At 46.1% G+C, this 26,484-nt stretch overlaps 1 protein-coding gene across 1 annotated transcript in view; it reads left to right on the plus strand.

The window, feature by feature from the left end:
• PLOD1 (procollagen-lysine,2-oxoglutarate 5-dioxygenase 1) overlaps positions 1-26,484 on the plus strand; it is a 48,932-nt gene that overhangs the window by 4,827 nt on the left and 17,621 nt on the right. Inside the window, exons 2-10 of the mRNA XM_040326093.1 lie at positions 5,692-5,783; positions 9,609-9,721; positions 11,268-11,431; positions 13,614-13,726; positions 16,270-16,333; positions 18,660-18,757; positions 21,994-22,095; positions 23,801-23,935; positions 24,144-24,265. Coding sequence (XP_040182027.1) covers positions 5,692-5,783; positions 9,609-9,721; positions 11,268-11,431; positions 13,614-13,726; positions 16,270-16,333; positions 18,660-18,757; positions 21,994-22,095; positions 23,801-23,935; positions 24,144-24,265 — 1,003 coding nt within the window. The remainder of the gene's footprint in view (positions 1-5,691; positions 5,784-9,608; positions 9,722-11,267; positions 11,432-13,613; positions 13,727-16,269; positions 16,334-18,659; positions 18,758-21,993; positions 22,096-23,800; positions 23,936-24,143; positions 24,266-26,484) is intronic.

Raw genomic sequence — 26,484 nt, forward strand, 5'->3', positions numbered from 1 at the left:
TAGTTCCATAAATAAGAATGACACATGGAGAGGCTTTAAATTTCTGTATCGGATCTAAGATTAGTCCAGCTAAAATACGCCTTTGCGATTCGCAAAGTTAGCCAAAGAGCATATAACGCGTGTTGCGTGCGTTGGCACCCCAGCGCACAGGTGCCTAAGGGGGTGGTAAAAACAGGCAGCTGACCATTTTTAGCGCCCCGGCCTATTCCTACGAACGCTCAGGTTTGTTTGTTCACATTGGCGCGTTTGGTAGTTGCTGTTACTTGCCAAACGCATTTTTTTTTTTTATTTAAGGGTATTTCAATTAATAATCCCCATTGAAAAATGAAAATATAGGTATTTAGGAGATGGAAGCAGTGCGTTTGATTTACTGAAGGCAAATAGACTATTCACTTTGCAAGGGAATTTTCCCCAGAGCTTAGTAAATGAAGGGAAGTTTTGCTTTGTAATACCCAATCACAATGAAGGAAAATAAAAAACAGCATTTTTGCTTGCACGTGATTGGCATCAGGAGATGGGGGGAGGGCTGACTGGAGCTATAGCCCCAAGTGGGCCCCCCAAAAGCCCCAGGTCTCAGTATTAACAATGAGAATTATTAGTCCTGGGGTAGGTCGGGAACTCTGGGCTCTTTACCTCCAGTGGCGATTGCGGGGAGCAGAGATGGCTATGCGGGAGTCCCTGAGAGATAATAAAAATCCAGCAATTGCGTTATGCTACCAGTGTCCGCCCATAAATAAAATCTCACTTTTGGGTGGAAAAAGCGAAGTATAATAATTTATACACAAAACGTTTGCCCGTTATTTTCATGCTGTAGAATCCCACAGTTATTATCCAAACCAAAGTCTTCATTCTGTGCTAGGAACCAATACCAATACTTCATCCCTGGTGCCTTAGTGATGTCACCAGTTCCTGCAAATTGATTGGCTACAAGCTGGGCAGCAGTGAATGGACATGACAGGTTCACTTAATGGCTTGTAGCTGGATTCAGGTAGGAGAGCCTAACGTTAGGCAGGCGTAGCGTATCGCATATACGCTACGCCGCTGTAAGTTAGAGAGGCAAGTGCTGTATTCACAAAGCACTTGCGTCCTAAGTTACGGCGGCGTAGCGTAAATGTGCCGGCCTAAGCGCGCCTAATTCAAATTGTGAAGAGGTGGGAGTGTTTTATGTTAATGAATCGCGACCCGACGTGATTTACGTTTTTTACGAACGGCGCATGCGCCGTCCGTGGACATATCCCAGTGCGCATGCTCCAAATTACGCCGCAAAGACTTATTGGTTTCGACGTGAACGTAAATGACGCCCAGCCCCATTCACGGACGACTTACGCAAACGACGTAAAAATTTAAAAATTCGACGCGGGACCGACGTCCATACTTAACATTGGCTAGGCCAGCTTTTTGTTGGACTAACTTAACGCCTGAAAACGCCTTACGTAAACAGCGTGGGGTAGATTCACAAAGAGATACGACGGCGTATCTCCTGATACGCCGTCGTATCTCTGAGATCCGACAGTTCCGCATAGATCTCCCTTAGATCCGACGGGTGTAAGTGACTTCCACTGTCGGATCTTAGGCTGCAATCTCCCGCCGGCCGCTAGGTGACGCTTCGGTTTTTTACGCGATGAATATGCAAATTCCGATTTCTGCCGATTCAGAAAAGAACGCCCGCCCGTCGCTTTTTATTTACGTCGTTTGCGTTCGGCTTTTTCCGGCGTATACTTCCCCCTGCTATATGCGGCGTATCCAATGTTAAGCATGGCCGTTGTTACCGCGCCGAGTTTTGATTTTTTACGTCGTTTGCGTAAGTCAGTCGCGAATACAAAGAACGTCATTTACCTTCACGCCGAAAACAATGACGTTCTAGCGACGTCATTTGGAGCATGCGCACTGGGAAAAATCGCGCCTGATTTAAATAATACACTCCCCCTAGCCGCGGAATTTGAATTCCGCCGGGGGAGTTACGATCCGCCGGCGCAAATTTCGAGGTAAGTGCTTTGTGAATACTGCACTAGCCTCTCAAAATTGCGCCGGCGGATCGTAAATCAGATAGATTACGCGGATCTAAAGATCCGCTAATCTATGTGAATTTACCCCCGTATCTTTACTGCGACGGGCAAGCGTACGTTCGTGAATAGGCGTATCTCGCTGATTTACGCATTCTAGGAGTAAATCGGCGTACACGCCCCTAGCGGCCGGCCTAAATAGATAGCTAAGATACGACGGCGCCCGCCGTCGTATCTTAGCTAGATTTAAGTGTATCTCTATTTTAGAATACACTTAAATTTACGACGGCGCAGATTCAGAGTTACGACGGCGTATCTACTGATACGCTGGCGTAAACTTCTCTGAATCTGGCTATTGGTATGTAGACCTCTAGTATAAGTAAGGGGGGGGGGGGGGTTAAGGTCATCTGTAAAATGCATGCAGCGTGTAAATCCCGGGGTTCTCATAGACTGCTGGGAGAGGGGAATAAAGGGCCCTATTCATCTCCGGTCTATGGAGGGAATGCCGTACAATAATGGTCCTTCTGATGAAGGGGTTTCCTGCCCCTGTAATTGTAGACTTTACATGCAGCTCAGACAAAAAGGGTGTTCTTGTCTCCTTCTAGTGCCCCTTATTCATCAGGAGACAGGTAGCCTATGAGAGTTACAACATAGAAATACCCTTTAATATTTTGCACATCCACGGTGAGGCTGGGTTCACACTACTACACTACTTTCATCCTACTTTGCTCTGTGTTCAATGTTTCCCTATGAGAGCGTCTTGTAGCGTCCTACACAAGTCGGTCCGACTTTGAAAATGCTCCCTGTACTACTTTTGGTCCTACATTGATCCTACTTCAGCCCATTGAATATCATTGAAGTCGGACCAAAGTAATATCCTGTTCATGAAAGTAGGATGGATGTAGGACCAATGTAGGATAAATGTAGGACCAATGTAGCAGAGCAAAGTAGGATGAAAGTAGTGTAGTAGTGTGAACCCAGCCTAAGGCAGTAAACTAGGTGGAAACAAAAAAGAAAAGAGCATCAGGTGAAACCTGCTAGCACTTCTGCCTTGCAGCGCTGGGGTCCTCGGATCAAATCCCGACACTATCTGCATGGAGTTTGCATGTTCTCCCTCTGTCTGCGTGGGTTTTATCTGGGTACTGTGCCTTCCTCCCACACTCCAAAGATGAGCTGGTAGGTTATTTGTCTCAACTGAGTGCACCCAAGATGTCTGCCTCACCTCATCCAGGGGGGGGGAAGTACTATAGAAATACACATTAAAGTGGTTGTAAACCCTCAAGGTTTTTCACCTTAATGCATTCTATGCACTGTGTGGTTGCCCTATGGCTTACTGAACACAGGAGGTCTTTTGCTCAGCACGGTTACTATTCAGAGAGCACTTTGCATTTTCTCAATGAATGCAGATCCTTCACTGATTGGACGAGGTGGCTAGATGGGCCGTTGATGTCACAAATGTTACCTCATCCATTCAGAGAGCGCTTGAGAAAATGCAATTTGAGAAAATACTGTGTTCTCCATAGTGCTTATGCCGAGCAAGTGACTTCCTGTGTTCACTATGCGAAAGGGCAGTTGCTTGGCACGGGATCTGGAAGCTAGCAGTGATCACTGTAGTAGTGCTGCCTACTATGTGATTTCCAGCTACCACAGAATCCCAGAGGTATGACACATACAAACATATATTGGTCCAAGCTGGAACAATGTAACCAGGGCTTTTTTTCAGCAGGAACGCGGGGGACGCAGTTCCGGCACCTCCAGGACCGAATGTTTACAAGGGGTGCTGGGGGGTGTTGAAGGGTCTGCTGATGCTGGCTGCTGGGGGATTTATTGTAGCTGGGGTGTCTATTTTAGCATGGGGGGGGGGGAGGGTTCTATTGTCGCTGAGGAAGTCTGTTGTTACTGGTGGGAGATCTATTGTTGGGTGGGTCTTATGTTGTTTGGGGCGTTAGTTGTTGCTGGGAGAGATCTACTGTCGAGGGAGGGGTCTGTAGTTGCTGGCTGCTGGAGGGTCTCTTGATGCTGGCTGCTGGAGGGTCTCTTGATGCTGGCTGCGGAGATATCTGTTGTTGCTGCCGGGATCGGTAGTTGCTGGGGAGTCCATTGTTACTGGGGGTCTATTTTTGCTGGGGGAGATTTTGCTGCCGCCTGCCGGTGGTTGTTGTGGGGAGATCTATTGTTGCTGGAGGTTCTGTTGATGTTTCTGGCTGCAAAAGGTTCTATTTTACTGCTTTTCTTGTTTATTATTCGCAAATTCCATACAAATTACTTGGCACCAAAAAATGATACTTGCTTCTGTATGCTCTATAAAGGGCAGTACTGGAAGGGGGGGCAGGAGGTGGAGTCAAGGAACGGTCCTCGGAGGTGGGTAGGGGGAGGTGAAATAGGGTGACGCAGAAAGGGGAAGTTCATGCCGACGGCTTTCGGGGGTTATACCGGGATGATGCCTGCAGCCGCAGGCATCATCCCGTAACCGTTGTTTAGAGCCGGCGATCGGCTATCCAAACTTAACAACCGATGTGGCTAAAAGCCGCTCTGTTGTTATGCCGGAGGAGCGGGAGGGGACATCCCCTCCCGCCGCCTCTCTGACCGGGCCTCTCTGACCGGGCCTCCCGATCCGGCCCCTCTATCGTCCAGGCGCGCTCTGAAACAAAGCCGTAAACGGCTTTGATTTAGTGTCCGCATTGAAAACACGGAAGTGACGTCATGACGTCACTTCCGGGTTTCTCGGCTGCCAATGGCGCCGGATTTAAAAAAGTACACAGTATTCAGAATCGCCGTTTTCGGCGATCTGAATACTTTGAAGTGCAAAGGAGGGCTCGATGGTCTTTTAGACCGCCGCTCCCTCCATAAAGAGTACCTGTCAGTCACCACCTATTACTGTCACAAGGGATGTTTACATTCCTTGTGACAGCAATAAAATTGATCAAAATGTATAAAAAAAAAAAAAAAAAAACACAATTTAATATTATAAAAAAAAGCGCCCCCCTTCCCGCGAGCTTGCGCCCACCTTCCCGCGAGCTTGCGCAGCAAAGAAAACGCATACGGAAGTCGCGCCCGCATATGAAAACGGTGTTCAAATCACACATGTGAGGTATCGCCACGATTGTCAGAGCGAGAGCAATAATTCTAGCGCTAGACCTACTCTGTAACTCTAACCTGGTAACTGTAAAAAAAGTTTAAAGCGTCGCCTATGGAGATTTTTAGGTACCGTAGTTTGTCGCAATTCCACGAGTGCGTGCAATTATAAAGCGTGACATGCTTGGTATGTATTTACTCGGCGTAACATCATCTTTCACATTATGCAAAAAAATTGGGCTAATTTTACTTTTTCATTTTTTTAAAATTCATGAAAGTAACATTTTTCCAAAAAGTTGTGTTTAAAACACCGCCGCACAAATACTGTGTGACATAAAATATTGCAACAATCGCCATCTTATTCTCTAGATTCTCTGCTAAAAAAATATATATAATGTTTGGGGGTTCTTAGTAATTTTTTAGCCAAAAATATGGATTTTTACTTGTAAACACCAAATGTCATAAATAGGCTCAGGCATGAAAGGGTTATACATATCTGCCAGTTGGCACATTTTATGGACTAAAACGCCTAATAATAATAATAATAATTATAACGTATTGATAATGATAAGTAATAGAAATAACAATACTTTTATTTTTTTCACCTGGACAGAGAAGCTTCTGGTTCTGACTGTAGCCACCGAAGAGACAGACGGATTCCGGCGTTTTCAGAGATCAGCGCAATGCTTCAACTACAAAGTGAAGGTGAGTTAGAACCAGGTCTGTGGCCCCCCGAGGGCATTGTTTTCTTCACAAAGGAATTCCAAGATTTAGACAGGAAATAGCAGACCAAGGAAAATATTTGGTAGCTCAAAATTCCTTCGGCTGTGGCTTGAGGAGCCTAAAGATGTTAGAGAATGTTCACTGAGACGGATTGGTGAACGTTCTCGTGTTTGTGGGCATTTCCAGAATGCTCAGAGAAAAGTTGATCGATTTGGATGGACTTTCACATCCTCAGCATGTCCCTCCCTCCTCTAGAAGTTGCACTCACCCAATAGCAATGATTAGACTATTTGGTGGTTGGGTTGAACAATCATGAAGAGCTGTCGTGTTTTTAGGAAGCTTAAAGTGGACCTTGAGTTGGAAATGAAAGTACTACCCATCCACCACCTGTCCTCCCCTTCCTCTAACATATTTTTCCTGGTAGCGGGTACCTTTATGTGACTGTCTAGGCGTGAATTGCATCAACTTGGGCTGCCCCCCGCTCGCAACCTCCTGGGACAAGTCACACGTCCATGGAGGCTGTGGGGCAAGTCTGACAGCACCATGTGACCTCATACATGTGCAGTGGGGAGCCGTCTGTCAAAATCACAGCAAGGCACAGCTGGCTCCGACATCCAAGATGGCAGCACTTAGCCCGGCAAGAATCGCCTCCGGTGAAGACAGTGCTGAACTCCTGGGCTGGTGAGAGTCTGTTTCTTACAAGCCACAGTATTTGCAGCTGTTGACTTTTTAAAAAACAAGTTCCTCTTAACCACTTGCCTACAGGGCACTTTCACCCCCTTCCTGCCCAAGCCATTTTTCAGCTTTCAGCGCTGTCACACTTAGAATGACAATTGCGCAGTCATGCAACCTTGTACCCAAATGAAATCATTTTTTCCCCACTAATAGAGCTTTCTTTTGGTGGGATTTGATCACCTCTGCGGTTTTTATTTCTTGCGCTATAAACAAAAGAAGAGGGACAAGTTTGAAAAAAACACAATGGGCTAGATTCAGGTAGGGGGACGTAAGTTTGTGCGGGCGTAGCCTATGTTATTTACGCTACGCCGCCACAATTTAGAGAGGCAAGTGCAGTATTCACAAAGCACTTGCTCCGCAAGTTGCGGCGGCGTAGCGTAAATCTGCCGGCGTAAGCGCGCCAAATTCAAATTGTCAAGAGGTGGGCGTGTTTTATGTAAATAAAACATGACCCCACATGAATGACGTTTCTCATGAACGGCGCATGCGCCGGCCGTGAACGTATCTCAGTGCGCATGCTCCTAATCACGTCGCAAGTAGTCAATGCTTTCGGCGTGAATGTAATTTACGCAAAGCCCTATTCGCGAACGACTTACGCAAATGGCGTAAAATTTTCAAAATTCGATGTGGGAACGACGTCCATACTTAACATTGGCTATGCCTCATATAGCAGGAGTAACGTTACGCCGGAAAAAGCCTTACGCAAACGACCTAAAAAAATCTGCCGGGCGCGCGTACGTTTCTGAATCGGCGTATCCAGCTCATTTGCATATTCTACGCTGAAATCGACGGAAGCGCCACCTAGCGGCCAGCCTAAATATGCAACTAAGATACGATGGCGTAAGAGACTTACGCCAGTCAGGATCTTAGCCTAATTTCGGCGTATCTTGCTTTCTGAATACAGAAAGAAGATACGCCGGCGCAGCTTTGAATTTACGCGGCGTATCAATAGATACGCCGTCGTAAATTCTTGCTGAATCTAGCCCATTATTTCTAACTTTTTGCTATAATAAATATCCATTTTTTTTTAACCAATTTTTTCCCCAGTTTAGGCCTATATGTATTCTTCTACATATTTTTGGTAAAACAAAATTGCAATAAGCGTATATTGATTGGTTTGCGCAAAAGTTATAGCAGCTACAGAATAGGGGATAGATTTATAATAGCATTTTTATTATTATTTTTTTTACTAGTAATGGCGGCGATCAGCGTTTTTTTTTTTATCGTGACTGCGATATTGCGGTGGACACATCAGTCACTTTTGACACATTTTTGGGACCATTCACATTCATACAGCGATCCCTGCTATAAAAATGCATTGATTGCTGTATAAATATGACTGTCAGGGAAGGGATTAACGCTAGGGGGCGATCAAGGGGTTAATGTGTTCCCTAGGGAGTGATTCTTACTGTGGGGGGAGGGGACTGACTGGGGGAGGTGACTGATGGTTGTCCCTATGTACAAGGGACACACCATCGGTCTCCTCTCCCTGACAGGACATGGATCTGTGTGTTTACACACACAGATCCACGGTCCTGCTCAGTTACTGGGCAATGACGCGGCGTGCGCGCGCCCCCCCCTAGTGCCTTGTGAAGGCGCAACGTCATATGACGTCCGCCCAGAACAAGAGTCTTCCTCCCGCCGTCATTTGACGGAGGGCGGTGGACAAGTGGTTAAAAGTGAACATGTGCTTTTGTGAAGCAGAGAAAGTGAGTGAGTGAGTGAGAAACTTTTATATAGCGCAACACATGCAAGCTGAATTCACTTAAGGAGGATCTTTGCCCTACCTATCCTAAATGAGATCTCAAATCCCTAACGCTTGTTTTTTATATATGTAAAAAAAAATGTAATAAATACTTGCCAGTGAAAAGGTCCAGCATTGTCTTTCATGCAAACAAAGCTTCCCCTTGTTCTCATGTCGCCATCTTGAAATGAACGTCAGCGCATCTGCAGGCAGGTCATAGGTTTCTGCCAGGTCCAATAGACTTGGTTGAGAGTTGAGACCCATTTTTGTCTTCCTGTTAACCACTTAAGGACCGCCTCCTGCACATATACGTCGGCAGAATGGCACGGCTGGGCACATGTACGTACAGGTACGTCCTGTACTAGTACCCAGCCGTGGGTCGCGGGCGCGCGCCCGTGACCCGGTCCGAAGCTCCGCGGGACCAGCGGACCCGATCGCTGCTGGAGACCCGCGATGGGTCCCCGGAGCTGAAGAACAGGGAGAGCCGTGTGTAAACATGGCTTCCCCGTGCTTCACTGTGGCGGCTGCATCGATCGTGTCATCCCTATTATAGGGGGACACGATCGATGACGTCACACCTACAGCCACACCCCCCTACAGTTGTAAACACACTTCAGGGAACACATAACCCCATCAGCGCCCCCTTGTGGTTAACTCCCAAACTGCAACTGTCATTTTCACAAGAAAAAATGCATTTTAAATGCATTTTTTGCTGTGAAAATGACAATGGTCCCAAAAATTTGTCAAAATTGTCCGGAGTTTCCGCCATAATGTCGCAGTCACGAAAAAAATCGCTGATCGCTGCCATTAGTAGTAAAAATTGTTTTTTTATAAAAATGCAATAAAACTATCCCCTATTTTGTAAACGCTATAAACTTTGCGCAAACCAACCGATAAACGCTTATTGCGATTTTTTTTTTTTTTTTACCAAAAATAGGTAGAAGAATACGTATCAGCCTAAACTGAGGAAAAAAATATATTTTTTATATATTTTTGGGGGATATTTATTATAGCAAAAAGTAAAACATATTGCATTTTTTTCAAAATTGTCGCTCTATTTTTGTTTAAAGCGCAAAAAAAAAACGCAGAGGTGATCAAATACCACCAAAATAAAGCTCTATTTGTGGGAAAAAAAGGACGCCAATTTTGTTTGGGAGCCACGTCGCACGACCGCGCAATTGTCAGTTAAATCGACGCAGTGCCGAATCGCAAAAAGGGGCAAGGTCCATTAGGTGCATTTTGGTCCGGGTCTTAAGTGGTTAAGATATTTGGCAACAGTTGCAGCCCATTTAAAAGCAATGTAATACCCCTGTATTATGTTCCTGCAGGTCCTGGGGCTCGGGGAAGAGTGGCGCGGAGAGGGGCAGAAGGTCCGACTACTAAAGGCCGCACTGGAACAATATGCCGACAACGAAGATCAGATTATCCTCTTCACCAAAAGGTATCTGGGCAAAAAAAAAAAAATACAAACCTGACAGGCATTTTTTTTTTGTATTTCTTACTCTATCCAAAACTCTTTGGAAAAGAAAAGGAAAGGTTTTGGCTTTAGATATACTTTATTCGTCCTTATAGCACATTATACCATTTAAGGAGACAGTCAGTGCAAATTTAAAATTTTAGATATAGATGAAGCCTGGGTGGCCGCGACAGCCCTTGGCTTCTTGTACAGTGCCTTGAAAAAGTATTCAACATTTTGTCATGTTACAACCAAAAACGTAAATATATTTTTTGTGATAGACCAACACAAAGTGGCACATAATTGTGAAGTGAAAGGAAAATGATAAATTGTTTTCAAATAAATATATGAAAAGTGTGGGGGGCATTTGTATTCAGCCCCCTTTGCCCTAACTAAAATCTAATGGAACCAATTGCCTTCAGAAGTCACCTAATTAGGAAATAAAGTCCACCTGTGTATAATTTAATCTTAGTATAAATACAACTGTTCTGTGAAGCCCTCAGAGGTTTGTTAGAGAACCTTAGTGAACAAACAGCATCAGGAAGGCCAAAGAACACAACAGACAGGCCAGGGATAAAGTTGTGGAGAAGTTTAAAGCAGGGTTAGGTTATAAAAAAAAAAAAAAAAATCCCAAGGTTTGAACATCTCACGAAACACTGTTCAATCCATCATCCGAAAATGGAAAGAGTATGGCACAACTGCAAACCTACCAAGACATGGCTGTCCACCTAAACTGACAGGCCGGGCAAGGAGGGCATTAATCAGAGAAGCAGCCAAGAGGCCCATGGTAACTCTGAAGGACCTGCAGAGATCCACAGCTCAGGTGGGAGAATCTGTCCACAGGACAACTATTAGTTGTGCTCAACACAAATCTGGCCTTTATGAAAGAGTGGCAAGAAGAAAGCCATTGTTGGAAAAAAGCCATAAGAAGTCCCCTTGCGGTTTGTGAGAGGCCATGTGGGGGACACAGCAAACATGTGGAATAAGGTGCTCTGGTCAGATGAAACCACAAAATGCTATGTGTGGCGGAAAACTAACAGTGCACAATACCCTGAACACACCATCCCCACTGTGAAACATGGTGGTGGCAGCATCATGTTGTGGGGATGTTTTTCTTCAACAGGGACAGGGAAGCTAGTCAGAGTTGTAGGGAAGATGGATGGAGCCATATACAGAGCAATCTTAAACGAAAACCTTTTAGAGTCTTCAAAAGACTTGAGACTGGGGTGGAGGTTCACCTTTCAGCAGGACAACGACCCTAAACTTACAGCCAGAGCTACAATGGAATGGTTTAGATCAAAGCATATTCATGTGTTAGAATGGCCCAGTCAAAGCCCAGACCTAAATCCAATTGAAAATCCCTCATAATAAGCACAGCAAGAGATGGAAGAAACTGTTAGGGGGTGTATCACTCCAACATCCCTCAACACTGACAATTCAGTTCCAGGTGGACTGATAAATGAATATACAAGATACTGTATGTTGGTATAGACTTTTCCTTATTGGTGTGCTCTGCGTATTTCCTTTGCAGCTACGATGACATATTTTCTTCAGGCCCAGCTGAACTTGTGAAGAAATTCAAGCAAGCCAAAAGCAAGGTGGTTTTCACAGCAGAAGCCATGGCCTATCCTGAACGGCGTCTGGAGCCCAAATATCCAACTGTCATGGAGGGCAAACGCTTCCTAGGATCAGCAGGTATGTCACTAACACACGGAACTCTGGTTCTCGAAGTTTAAAGCAAAATTTTTTTTTTTAACATTAGATTCAGGCTCATTTTGTCTAGGGGAATCGGGTAGTTTTTTTTAAAAACGAAGCAGTACTTACCGTTATAGAGAGCGATCTTCTCCGCCGCTTCCGGGTATGGTCTTCGGGACTGGGCGTTCCTATTTGATTGACAGTCTTCCGACAGCCTTCCGACGGTCGCATACATAGCGTCACGAGTAGCCGAAAGAAGCCGAACGTCGGTGCGGCTCTATACGGCGCCTGCGCACCGACGTTCGGCTACTTTCGGAAAATCGTGACGCGATAGATGCGACCGTCGGAAGCCTGTCAATCAAATAGGAACACCCAGTCCCGCAGCCCATACCCGGAAGCGGCGGAGAAGATCGCTCTCTACAACGGTAAGTACTGCTCGGGTTTTAAAACAACTAGCCGATTCCCCTAGACACAACGAGCATCCATCTAAGGGAATCGAAGTAAAAAAAAACATTTATGGGAGAACTCCCGCTTTAAGCTAGGGGTCTTCAAACGTTTCAGTACAAGTGCCATCGTATCGGATTGTATCTTTTCCTAATATTCCTTAGCTGAAGAAAATCCCTATTAGGGCCCCACCTCACATTAGGGTCCCCATCAGTGTCCCCATTTGCATCAGGGTCCCCCAGGAATTGGGCCCTATCATTGGTGTCATTGGGAGGAATATGCCCCATCATTGGTGTCTTTGGGAGAAATTTTGTCCCATCATTGGTGTCATTGGGCCCCATCAGTGGTGTCATTGGGAGAAATTGGGCCCCATCATTGGTGTCTTTGGGAGGAATTGTGCCCCATAATGGGTGTCATTGGGCCCCATCGTTGGTGTCATTGGGAGGAATATGCCACATCATTGGTGTCTTTGGGAGGAATTGGGCCCCATCATTGGTGTCGTTGAGAGGAATTTTGTCCCATCATTGGTGTCATTGGGCCCCATCGGTGGTGTCATTGGGACAAATTGGGCCCCATCATTTGGTGTTATTGAGAGGAATTTTGTCCCCCCGCATTGGTGTCATTGGGTCCCACCGTTGGTGTCATTGGAAGAAATTGGGCCCCATCATTGGTGTCATTGAGAGGAATTTTGTCCCATCATTGGTGCCATTGGGCCCCATCGGGGGTGTCATTGGGAGAAATTGGGCCCCATCATTGGTGTTATTGAGAGGAATTTTGTCCCCGCATTGGTGTCATTGGGTCCCACCGTTGATGTCATTGGAAGAAATTGGGCCCCATCATTGGTGTCATTGAGAGGAATTTTGTCCCATCATTGGTGCCATTGGGCCCCATCGGGGGTGTCATTGGGAGAAATTGGGCCCCATCATTGGTGTTATTGAGAGGAATTTTGTCCCCGCATTGGTGTCATTGGGCCCCATCGGGGGTGTCATTGGGAGAAATTGGGCCCCATCATTGGTGTCTTTGGGAGGAATTGTGCCCCATAATGGGTGTCATTGGGCCCCATCGTTGGTGTCATTGGGAGGAATTGTGTACTATCATTGGTGTCATTGGGCACCATAGTTGGTGCCATTGGAAGAAATTGGGCCCCATTCATTGGTGTCTGTGGGGGAATTGTGCCCCACTGTTGGTATCAGCGGATTAAATAGTGCCCTAAGGGCCAGTTAAAAGCAAGCAAAGGGCCGCATCTGGCCCTCAGCCACAGTGTGGAGACCACTGCTTTAGTTTAATAAGCACCCCTCAGGACTCACTACATCCTTTATTAGTCTGACTCCACTGGTTGCTAGATGGGATTGTACGTGTGATGGTTTCCCTTTTGCAGCTGTTGGGTCTCAAGCTTGTGGTCACGTATGACATAAAATGGGGTGTATTCCTGCACCCGGGAACCTCAGTTGCTGCCTACAGACATGATAGCGCAGTATACGCTGGTACTTGTGTAACACTGTGGATAGCATTTGTACGCATTCCCCAAGCTTGCAAATCCTGCATTCAGATATAATATATGCAGGCTACCCAAATACCTTACCATACATGGCTGTATGCAGCACCTGGGCCTCCCGGGCACTAAAATTTGCCTCATTTTACCCTGTCCCATAGACCTGTGTGCATGAGGCCATCATAACACCATGTGTCAGTAATAACCCCCCCAATTCTGATGATTGACTCTCATCTCTCTCTGCAGCTTTCATAGGCTACGCTCCGTATCTACACAAACTGGTGGCGGACTGGGACGGGGCGGATGAAGACAGCGACCAACTCTACTACACCAAGATCTTCTTAGACCCTGTGAAGAGAGTAAGTGATGTGCAGACAGCCAGACCCAATGCTGCTCATACACCTGGCAATGTTTGGGGTATTCTAACTAGGGGTGCCAAAATTAATCGCTGCATTGCGATTTGGGTGTCCCCGATGCGGCATCCATGAATGCGACCGGGATAGACGATTACCAGGGATGATGCCGCAGCTGCAGGCATCATCCCAGTACCGTTTTTAGAGCGGGCGGTCGGCTTTCCAGTGATAACAACCGTTGTGGCTAAAGAGCGGGACACCCATACACCCCCCACCCCCGCCCCCCCCCCGTCTTCCGCCGCTCTGACCGGGCCACGAGCTGCTACTTCTGGCGGCTACAGACAGACTGGAACGACACTCCCTGTTTACTCGCCTGCAAATGGCGCCAGTTAAAAAAAAAAAATGACAGTATTCAGAATCGCCATAAAGATCCCTCCATAAAGAGTACCTGTCACCACCTATTACTGTCACAGGGGATGTTTACATTCCTTGTGACAGCAATTAAAGTGATCAAAACTTTTTTTTTTTTTTTTTAACGCAATGTAAAAAAAAATAAAATATATAATTGTATTTATTTATTTATTTTTCCATCCGTCTGGAGGATCGGATCGGATAGGATCATAGGAAAACAGACAGGCATAGCTAGATTCAGAGAGACTTAGGCTGGCGTATCAGTAGATAAGCCAGCCTAAGTCAGAATTTGCGCCGGCGCAAATTAGGCTCAGATACGAGCGGCGTAAGTGTCTTACACCCTCGTATCCTAAAGTGTAATTTTTAGGCTGACCGCTAGGTGGCGCTTCCATTGCGGTCGGCGTAGAATATTTAAATCACCAGATACGCCTATTCACGAACGTACGCCCGGCCGACGCAGTACAGATACGCCGTTTACGTAACGCATTATCAGGCCTAAAGTTATTCCATCAAATAGCTGGAATAGTAATGTTAAGTATGGCCGCCGTTCCCGCGTCGAAATTTGAAAATTTTACGTCGTTTGCGTAAGTCGTCCGTGAATAGGGTTTTACGTCATTTACGTCCACGTCGAAATCAATAGGACCGTGCGGCGTACTTAGCCGCAATGCACACTGGGATATGTACACGGACGGCGAATGCGCCATTCCAAAAAAACGTCAATCACGTCAGGTCAACCCAAATTAGCATAAAACACGCCCCCTCAGCCTATTTTAAATTAGGCGCGCTTACGCCCGCCGCAACTATGCGCTCACCATCCTGAATCTAGCTAGCAGTCTATTTTCATCTGATCTCCCATAGAGGACAGCGGGGCTCTGACAGCTCCGTCTCTGCACAGTGAGCGGAGATGAACCTGTCCTCTGCCTGAGCAAGCGGAATCCATATTACAGACAAGCCCTTGTGAAATAACTCTTCCTATGCTATGATGAGAGTGATAAAGTACTGTGAGTGTGGCCACTCTAGAAAAAGAAGAGTGTTAGTGACAGGATTAAGGGGAAACCATTCATAAAAAAGAAAACGAATGCAGCCATCACCTCTGGAGGCTATTAAGTCTGCTCACATAATTTATAATAAAAACATCTTTGCTGTTCTGAAACTTCCCTCCAACCACTTTGCATATTATTTTATATACACTGTGATCCTGTTATTGCCAAATATGCTGCAGAAATCTCCCTCCACTGAGTCTGGCTGCATCCATTTTAAGTGTGGGCAGCTGAAGCTGCTGCCTGTTCACTTCCTGGATTTACACAAACACACCTCCAGCTCTGCAGCTCTGATTGGCCCTCTTATGACTCACCCCCTCCCTTTCTGGAAAACCCTCTCTAGAGTGAGAGAGAGCTGTGCATGATGTCATAAGCCTAGGCTATTGACCAGACAGACAGGAAGTGGGCTGTATAAGGTATTTGCTGGCAGAAAAAAAAAACTTTTACTATCCAAAGTTAAAGGAACACTAAAGTTAAAAAAAAATGTTTTTGTAAAATAACAAACATGTTATTCTTACCTCCACTGTGCAGTTAGTTTTGCACAGAGTGTCCCCTAACCCTGTCTCCTGGGGTCCATTGGCGGCTGTCTCGGCTCCTCCTCGTAAGAGCTTTCCACCTTCATGCGAGCTCGCATGGTGGAAAGCTTTTGTGGGCGCGCTCCCGTGATACAGCGGCGGGCATAGCCGCCGACTGTATCACTCGGCCCCGCCCCGTCGTGTCGCGTCCTTGGATGTGATTGACAGCAGCGCCAGCCAATGGCTGCGCTGCTATCAATCCGTCCAGCCTAGCCAATCAACGGCCAGGCTGGGAACCGAAGAGGATCACATGGACGCGCGCGGGACTTTCGAGGGGTGAGGTAAGTAAAACGGGGGTTCGGGGGGGGGGGGGGGGCGATACCGTCGGATGTTTTTTCACCTTAATGCATAGATGCCCTTTAATACAATAAGAGCAGAAGATTTAATAGATGGAAAGATGAAAAAATGACTGAAGGGCGGCTTTAACCTGCAATATATAATCTTGGGTTAGGGTCAGCTTTGACAGAACAGAACACTACAAAGCAGACTTGATTCTAACAATACTTATTTATTTTATTAATAGGAGAAAATAAACATTACTCTGGACCACCGGTGCCGAATCTTCCAGAGCCTGCATGGATCCGTAGGTGAGTACGCGGTCAGAATTGTATTCCTTTGTAGGAGGAAAAGTACTGAGTGGTCATAATAACACTCAGAAAACCAGCCTGTATGATTCCCTCCATTACCAGGTCATTTTTTCAGTTCCATGATAGCTTGGCTGACAATTACTTGGTCATGCAATAGTGTACACAAATACATTAATGTGGTCCGGCGTAAGCCCGCTTAATTCAAATGTGGATGATGTGGGCGTGTTTTATTTAAATTTAGTGTGACCCCACGTATTTGACGTTTTTTACGAACGGCGCGTGCGCCGTCCGTGGGGGTATCCCAGTGCTCGAAATCACGTCGCAAATAGTCAATGCTTTCGACGTGAATGTAATTTACGCAAAGCCCTATTCGTACCATCAAATCTTGGGTCGTGGGTGGACGGGGGCATGTACCATCAAATCTTGGGTCGTGGGTGGGTATTCCAACATGATAATGACCCAAAACACATGGCCAAGGCAACAAAGGAGTGGCTGAAGAATAAGCACATTAAGGTTCTGGATGGGCCTATCCAGTCTCCAGACCTTAATCCCATAGAAAATATGTGGAGGGAGCTGAAGGTTTAAGTTGACAAACGTCAGCATCGCAACTTTAATGACTTGGAGAGGATCTGCAAAGAGGAGTGGGACAAAATCCCTCCTGAGATGTGTGCAAACCTGGTGGCCACTACAAGAAACTTGTGACCCCTGTGATTGCCAACAAGGGTTTTGCCACCAAGTACTAAGTCATGTTTTGCGAAGGGGTCAAATACTTATTTCATTATACTCATTAAAATGCAAATCAATTTATAACTTTTTTGAAATGGGGTTTTCAGGATTATTTTGTTGTTGTTCTGTCTTTCACTGTTAAAATAAACCTACCATTAAAATTATAGACTGATCATTTCTTTGTCAGTGGGCAAACGTACAAAATCAGCAGGGGATACTTTTCTTCTCCCTCGCTGTAGTGCATGTGTTGCCATCCACTCTGTGTTGCATCACAAATGTGAGAGTGCTAATGTGAAAAAATAAAATATCTTCCAGCTGCACGGTGACCTCTCTGTGTGTGTGTGTGTATGTTCTGCCTGCTTGTGGCTGTGTCAGATCTAATTACTGTGTAGCTCTGACCTGCAGAACAGCAGACTGAGAGGCCCGGGGATTGTGGGATATGTAGTTTCAGTTCTCAGACTACAAACAGAGGTCATGTTTTAACCTGTGCAGTGCCATGCTGCATGCCTCATGTTTCTACACATGAACAGAATCTTCTGACACCAGAATGTGAAGATTTAGGCCCAGATTCACAGAGAGCAAGGCGCACATTACGCCGCCGTAGAGTAACCAATGTACGCTACGCCAACGCAGCGTGGAGTGGGATTCGAAGGCGTACGCCGGCATAGGTGGATTGGGCGTGACCCATGCAAATGATGAGCCGAGCGCCAGACAGATACGTATCACGAACTGCGCATGCGCCGTGATGTGGACGCATCCCCCTGCTCACAACCACGTCGGAACAACTCCCTAAACTATACCGGATCACTGCGTACGGCATGAACGTAACCTACACCCAGCCAGACACACGTCCAACTTAAAATACGCCGGCTTGTGTTCCCTGGTGCAGACATTTGCATGTCTGCTGCTGGGTTGAACCTCCTTTATGGGGAATAACTTTACGCCGGACGTACAACTTACGCGCACCTCGCGCGCACGCAGGTTCGTGAATCGCCGTATTTCCCTCATTTGCATGTTTGAATGGCTAATCAATGGGAGCGGCACCATGCACCCAGCCTAAATGTGCGCCCACCCTACGCCGGCGTAAGCAAGCTACGTCGGCGGGGTGTAGCCTGGTTTTAGGCGCATATCTGTTTGTGGGTCTGGCGCACAGATACGACGGCGCACATTTGCACTTACGTCGGCGTAACTTGTTATACGTCGGCGTAAGTGCTTTGTGAATCTGGGTCTTATTTTTCTATAGGCTCTGCGTACAGGGCAACAAATGACACACTATGAAACTACATGCTCAATGCACATCTTATGTAGGTAAAAGACACAAGGTGCAGGTAGGAGAGATTAAATGTCTTTTAAAGTCTGCAAATGGTGACTTCTGTTATTTCATAATACATACCCCTCATCTCTACTCACTAATACAATACAATTGGAGCAGACACATGTATCTTATATTGTGGTCAGGTCTTTCATGCATAGTCCTGCCCATGCAGCATCAGAATTTGAGGAAGTGTCTGACACTTGGATGGACAGGCCATTTTATTACAAGGACTTTTCTATGATGACAAAGAAGTTTCCCTTCTTAATGGGTTCCTATTTCTTTTAGGAGACGTGGTGATGAAGTTTGAAAACGGACGAGTCAGAGCGCGCAATCTCGCCTACGACACGCTTCCTGTTCTGGTGCATGGCGATGGGCCTACTACGGTGGGAATCTATGTCTTATGTCAGATATACACTATACTATCAAAAGTATTGGGACACCTGCCTTTACACACACAAACTTTAATGGTGTCTTATAGGTAGATTCAGGTAGGGGCGTGCAAATCTAAGGCGGCGTAGCCTAGCGTGTTTACACTACGCCGCCTTAAGTAAGAGAGGCAAGTACTGTATTCTCAAAGTACTTGCCTCCTTACTTAGGGCGGCGTAGCGTGAATGCGTTATTCCACCTAATAGATGGAATAACTTTAGGCCTGCTAATGCCTTACGGAAACAGCGTAAATCTACTGCGGCGGCCGGCGTACGTTCGTGAATCGGCGTATCAACTCATTTACATATTCTACGCCGACCGCAATGGAAGCGCCACCTAGCAGCCATCCGAAAAATTGCAACCTAAGATAGGACGGCGCAAGCCGTCTTATCTTAGATATGTTTAAGCGTATCTCTGTTTGAGCATACACTTAAACATAAGTCGGCGTAGATCAGTAGATAAGCCGACCTAACTCTTACTGAATCTACCTATTAGTCCGTAGGGTTCAATATTCAGTTGGCCCCCCTCTGCATCTATAACAGCTTCAACTCTTCTGGGAAGGCTGTCCACAAGGTTTAGGAGTGTGTCTATGGGAATGTTTGACCATTCTTCCAGTTTCGCATTTGTGAGGTCAGGCACTGATGTGGACGAGAAGGCTTGGCTCAGTCTCCGCTCCCAAAGGTGTTCTATCGAGTTGAGGTCAGGACTCTGTGAAGGCCAGTCAAGTTCCTCCACCCCAAACTCGCTCATCTATGTCTTTATGGACCTTGCTTTGTGCACTGGTTCAAAACATTTGGGGGAGGGGGATTATGGTGTGGGGTTGCTTTCCAGGGGTTGGGCTTGGCCTCTTAGTTCTTAAGACGTCAGCATACTAAGACATTTTGGATAATTTCATGCTCCCAACTTTGTGGGAACAGTTTGGGGATCACCCCTTCCTGTTCCAACATGACTGCTCACCACTGCACAAAGCAAGGTCCATAAATAAATAGATGTGCGAGTTTGGGGTGGAGGAAATTGACTGTCCTGCACAGAGTCCTGACCTCAACCCAACAGAACACCTTTGGGATGAATTAGAGCGGAGACTGCGAACCAGGCCTTCTCATTCAACATCAGTACCTGACCTCACAAATGCCCTTCTGGAAGAATGGTCAAACATTCCCATAGACACACCCCTAAACTTTGTTGATAGCCTTATCATTCAGAGATTACAGTATTTGTTTTGTATTTTCTCCCTGGGTTCTATCAATTTCTAAAACCATCCAATCTCCTCTTGAGCTCAGTGCTGAACATTTTTAAAGACTGTCACATAACTAAGTATTGGTAATTGGTTGTTTTACCTCCTCCAGCAGCCCAGGGATGGTGTCATCTGTTAGTCCTACACACAGGCAGCATATATACAATGATCTGTGGATCACCTCATATTATGATAAACATAACATAATATATGATAAACATGTCCAAGCTAGATATGTAAATAACCTGTCACTCAAAGCAAGGAGAGAGAGGAAAGGACTTTTTTATTTAGACAGGTTTTTATCTGTTATTTTTCACTGAACAATAAAAGAGGATTGCTCAGAGCTGGATTAAAGGGACACTAAAGGCAAGATTTTTTTTTGTTTAAAAATAACAAACATGTTATACTTACCTCCGCTGTGCAGTTCGTTTTGCACAGAGTGTCCCCTAACCCTGTCTTCTGGGGTCCCTCGGCGGCTGTCTCGGCTCCTCCTCGCAAAAGCTTTCCACGTTCATGCGAGCTCCCTCGCAAGGTGGAAAGCTTTTGCGAGCGCGCTCCCGTGATACAGCGGCGGCCATGGCCGCCGACTGTATCACTCGGCCCCGCCCCCAGCACGCCGCGTCATCCGCTGTGATTGACAGCAGTGCCAGCCAATGGCTGCGTCGCTATCAATCTGCCCAGCCTAGCCAATCAACGGCCAGGCTGGGAACCGAATAGGAAGACGAGAACGCGCACGGGACTTTCGAGTGGAGAGGTAAGTAAAACAGGGGACTCGGGGGGGGGGGGGGGGTTGGGGGGTCGGTGCTATCAGATGTTTTTTTACCTTAATGCATAGGATGCATTAAGGTAAAAAAAACAACCTTTACCTTTACAACACCTGTGAAAAAAAAAAATTGGGGGTTTACATCCACTTTAAGCTTTGGCAAAAAAAAATGGAAGCTGCACTCTCTGGGCCAGATCCAGATACAAATGGACCGGCGCAGCGTATCAGAGATACACTACGCCGCCGTATCTTACCTGGCTTTAAGTCGAATCCAGGAAGATTTTGCGCCGTAAGTTACGGCGGCGTAGTGTATTTCTGGCGGCGGAATTCAAATCGGCAGGTAGGGGGCGTGATTCATTTAAATGAAGTGCGTCACCGCGCCGAATGAACTGCGCATGCTCCGTTTCGAAATTTCCCGCCGTGCTTTGCGCGAAATGACGTTGCAACAACGTCATTATTTGAACTTAGACGTGAATTACGTCCTTTCCTAATCACGGACGACTTACGCAAAAAAAAAAAAAATTCAAATTTCGACGCGGGACCGACGGCCATACTTAACATGGCAAGTCTATCTATACGCCGCAAAATACCAGCTTTAACTATACCCAGGGAAAAGCCGACTAGCGACGACGTAAGAGAATGCGACGGCCACGCGTACCTTCATGGATCAACGGAAAAAGCTAATTAGCATACCCGACGCGGAAAACGACGCAAACTCCACCCAGCGGGCGCCAAAGTATTGCACCTACGATCCGAAGGCGTACGAAGCCATACGCCTGTCGGATCGAACCCAGATGCTGTCGTATCTTGGTTTGAGGATTCAAACTAAAGATACGACGTGGCAAATTTGAAAGTACGCCGGTGTATCAGTAGATACGCCGGCGTACTCTCTTTGTGAATCTGGCCCATTAGTTTTAGTAAATGAACCCCAATATGTCTGCTCTGACAAGGAGAGAATACGGGAAGTAAATAACAATACAAACAGCTATCCCTGAGAGGTAAGGATGCACCATTATAAAAGTGTGCCAATTCAGATTATTACAAATGTCCAGATGACGCAAAGTAGATCTCATTTTGTTGGGAATTTAGCTTTATAAACAACAGGAGAAAACCAAATTTGACCAATTTATTGCCTCTAAGTTATGTAGATTGTTGGTTCTATGTGCTTGTGGCTAACACTTGTGTCTCTCCATCAGCTTCTGATGAATTATCTGGGGAATTACATCCCTCGGGTATGGACCTTCGAGACCGGCTGTGTCGTCTGTGATGAGGGTTTAAGGAGTCTTTCTGGATTTAAGGTAAATAAATGACCATTACTCCTTTTTTTTTTATTTATCTGCCTTTAGTGGAAAATCCAAACCATAAAATCTGATTTCTAGGCAAAAGTCTAAATACACTGGGCTGGATTCAAGAAGCAATTGCGCCTGTGTAACCATAGGTTACACAGCACAATTGCTTACTTGCCCCGGCGTAATGAGTGCTCCTGATTCAGGAACCTTGTTACGCCGACTGCAGCCTAAGATCTGCGACTGCATTCTTGCGCTGGCCACTAGGTGGCGTTCCCGTTGTGCTCAGCGTATAGTATGCAAATTGCATACTAACACCGATTCACAACGTTGCGCGAGGCCTGCATACGCATTTTACGTCGTTTACGTCCTAGCGACGTCATTTGCCGCAATGCATGTCGGGAAAGTTTCCCGACGGAGCATGCGCTCTACGATCGGCGCGGGAACGCGCTTAATTTAAATGATTCCCGCCCCCTACGGGATAATTTAAATTGCGTGCTCCTGCGCCGGGCATTTTGCCGGCGCGCCAGCGCAATTTACGGAGCTTCTGCTCCGTGAATCAAGGGCAGCGGAGCAAATTTGCGGGGGCGCAGGGCAAAAACGTTGCCCTGCGCCTCCGTAAATAATGCGCAAATCTCTTTGAATCCGGCCCACTGATCACATGAATATATGAGAGCCGTTTTAACCTGCCAAAGGATTTGTATTTCTGTCCATCCAGTTCTGAGGTTACACAGCTCTGCCACACAGCACAGACCTGTCAGGTAGGGCTGGAGACCTGTTTTTGATCTGCTATAGTTGAAGTATTACTAAACCCAAGACAGTAAAATCAGTCTGTATATGCAGTAAAGCATGCTTGTTATAATCACTGTGGAACCTAAGGGGTTAATCCTATGCGCTGTGTAAAAAGGCAGCTTGATCTTGTCTTCTCTGATCCTCCCCTTCTCCCAGAGTCCCCAAACCATCTCTGGATAGTACAGAGGCTAGGGGACAAGTTGCACATGCTCAGATTGGTGCGTACTGCTAGAGAGTTTTTTCTTTTTCTTGGGAGGGTGCAAGTGATCAGCACAGGGCCTATCAGCACTGTCCAGACAGAAGGTCAAGGGTCCTGCATTCTCAAAAGACAATCATGGGGGGGATGAAAACTCTTCCTACAAGCTTTAACCAGACACTGATAGAAATCGGAAGACTGCTATCTACTGCTGATGAGAAAATGTATTTATCAGTTTATATTTACTAAAACGATTGCATTTCCATGTTCTGCGTATTGTGGGAGACCAGATATAGTGAATTCAGGGTCCTGGATTTAGTAACAATTGCAGATCTAACACTGCTTGCATTTGAAAAACTTTATTAAATGTATTTTGTTTATTCATTTACTAAATGTATTAATGTATTAAATTATTACATTTTGTTTATTAAAATGTATTCAGTTTTTATGTATTAAATTGTATTGATTACTTTTTTACTTTAATGAGTGCAACTGATGAGGAAGCTCATGATCTGGTCTATTCCTTGCTCCTCCTGTACATCCTCTGGCTGCTGCAAAATGGCAGTTGGTATTGTCAGATAGTAGGTACCTAAATGCTGCAGTGACTGTACCTAAACTTATTTTTTTATTTTTTATATTGTGGAACACATTTTCTTCTTCCTACCTTGACATATTTATTTCTCTGGATCAACTGATCTAACAAGCTTTCTCTGCTTTTTTTTTTTTTAGACGGATGACTCTTTCCCATTGGTTCTGATCGGTGTTTTCATTGAGCAGCCCACGCCATTCATCTCCGAGTTCTTCAAGAGAATCACTAACCTGCAGTACCCCAAGCAGCGGATCCAGCTGTATATCGCCAATCACGTAAGTATGACGCTGTTGTTAGAAGAGAGACGGTGCCTCCTCCCTTGCTCGCTGCTCAGCTGGCCGATGTAAACTTGCAGTGATTCCCCTCTGAAGCTAGGCTTGCTTACACAAGAAGAATCCATGATTATATGTGACATTCCTCACTGCTACGTGACTTACAAGGCATGCTGGGAAATGTTTAACCTTTTGTTTTCTGGAACTCCAGGAGCCCAATCATCAGAGACAAGTGGATAAGTTCTTGAAGGAACACAGTGCAGAATACAGCCTAGTAAAATACATTGCGCCAGAAGAAATGTCAAACGCCGCGGATGCCCGCAATGCTGGAATGTAAGTTTTTTTTTTTTTTTAATTTAATAAAATTTTATTTTAGCTTTTTAAAAAAAAATATATATATTTATAATATATATATATATATGTATGTAACACAAAGTACCGTATATACTCCAGTATAAGCCAAGTTTTTCAGGGCTGGAAATACCCCCCTCGGCTTATACTCGAGTCAGTACCTGAATTCTTGCCAGGCGTCCATTTTTTTTTTAAGTCGCGGCTTCCTCCTGGTGTTCCATTCTGTGATAGGCATTTGACACTGTTTTTCCGCCTATCACGGAAGTCCTCTCATCCTCGGACAGTTTCCCAGCAGACACTGGGCCAGATTCATCAATAGATACGCCGGCGGATCTCCTGAGTATCTGTGAGATCCCACGGTCGGAGCTATGCGACTGATTCATAAGAATCAGTTCCGCATAGATCTCCCTTAGATCCGACTGGTGTAAGTGACTTACACCAGTCGAATCTTAGGCTGTAATCTCCGGCCAGCCGCTAGGCGTCGTCGCTTTGTTTTACACGTCGCATATGCAAATGAGGAAAACCGCCGATTCACGTCCGTACGCCCGCCCGTCGCTCTTTTTTAACGTCGTTTGCGTTCGGCTTTTTCCGGCGGAGAGCTACTCCCTGCTATATGAGGGGTAGCTAATGTTAAGTATGGCCGCCGTTCCCGCGCCGAGATTCAAAATGTTTACGTCGTTTGCGTAAGTCGATCGGGAATCCCGATGGCCGCAATTGACGTACCCGCCGCTAACAATGACGTCATTTGGAGCATGCGCACTGGGCTTTTTCGCCGGCGGCGCATGTGCAGTTAAATCGGCGCGGGAACGCGCCTGATTTAAATTGTACACTCCCCCTAGCCGCGGAATTTGCATTCCGCCGGGGGGAGTTACGATCCAACGGTGCAATTTGCGAGGTAAGTGCTTTATGAATCATGCACTAGCCTCGCTAAATTGCACCGGCGGATCGTAAACCAGGTAGATCTAGCGGATCTAAAGATCCGCTGAGCTACATGAATCCGGCCCACTGTGTTCAGTGTTCCGCCAATTGCGGACGTCCTCTTGTTCGAGGATGAAAGAATGTCTGTGATTGGCGGAACACTGAACACAGTGTCTGCTGGGAAACTGAGTCCGAGGATGAGCGGACCTCACTGATAGGCGGAACACAGTGTCAAATGCCTATAACGGAACACCAAGAGGAAGCTGCGACTTTTAATAAATGGACGCCTGTCAGGATTGCAGGTACAGTGAGGTATGGCACAGTGAGACTGCAATGGGCACAGAGAGGTATGGCACAGTGAGACTGCAATGGGCACAGTGAGGTATGGCACAGTGAGACTGCAATGGGCATAGTGAGGTGTGCAATGGGCACAGTGAGGTGTGCAAATGGGCATTCTTTTCCGCTTACAGTAGCTGCCGCATTCTTACCCTCAGCTTATACTCGAGTCAATACGTTTTCCCATTTTTTTGTGGTAAAATTAGGTCCTCTGTTTATATTTGGGTCGAGTATATATGGTAAATATAGTCTATACAGTTTTTGCAATATACCTATTACTTGATGTGATCAAAGGGTGTAGATAAAGGGGGGGTTATGGGGGTCCAAACTCCCTTAGAGCGTCTGTCAATGGTGCAGGCTCTGCAGTTTTCTTTTAGCTTTTCTGATTACATTGAAATAGGCCCCAATAGAGTACCCACATGCAATGCCTAATTGTTACCCTTTTTGGTTTTCAAGACTGAACCCCCTCCCCCAGGGAAATAATGTATCTTCCCCCTTGGATGTGATCAACCTGGAAATAGTCTTATTGGCTGTCGTAAAACATTTGAAAAAATATGTACATTGGGGCAATCATGTGTTTATATTACAGTGGGGGGGATGTCTGTGGATATTACAGTGGGGGAGATGTCTGTGGATATTACAGTGGGGAGATGTCTGTGGATATTACAGTGGGGCAGATGTCTGTGGATATTACAGTGGGGGAGATGTCTGTGGATATTACAGTGGGGGGAGATGTCTGTGGATTACAGTGGGGGAGATGTCTGTGGATATTACAGTGGGGGGGATGTCTAGGGATATTACAGTGGGGGAGATGTCTGTGGATATTACAGTGGGGGAGATGTCTGTGGATTACAGTTGGGGGGGGGGGGATGTCTGTGGATATTACAGTGGGGGAGATGTCTGTGGATATTACAGTGGGGAGATGTCTGTGGATATTACAGTGGGGG

The sequence above is a fragment of the Rana temporaria genome, chromosome 10, assembly GCF_905171775.1.
Source record: "Rana temporaria chromosome 10, aRanTem1.1, whole genome shotgun sequence".
In the NCBI taxonomy this organism is placed as follows: Eukaryota; Metazoa; Chordata; class Amphibia; order Anura; family Ranidae; genus Rana; species Rana temporaria.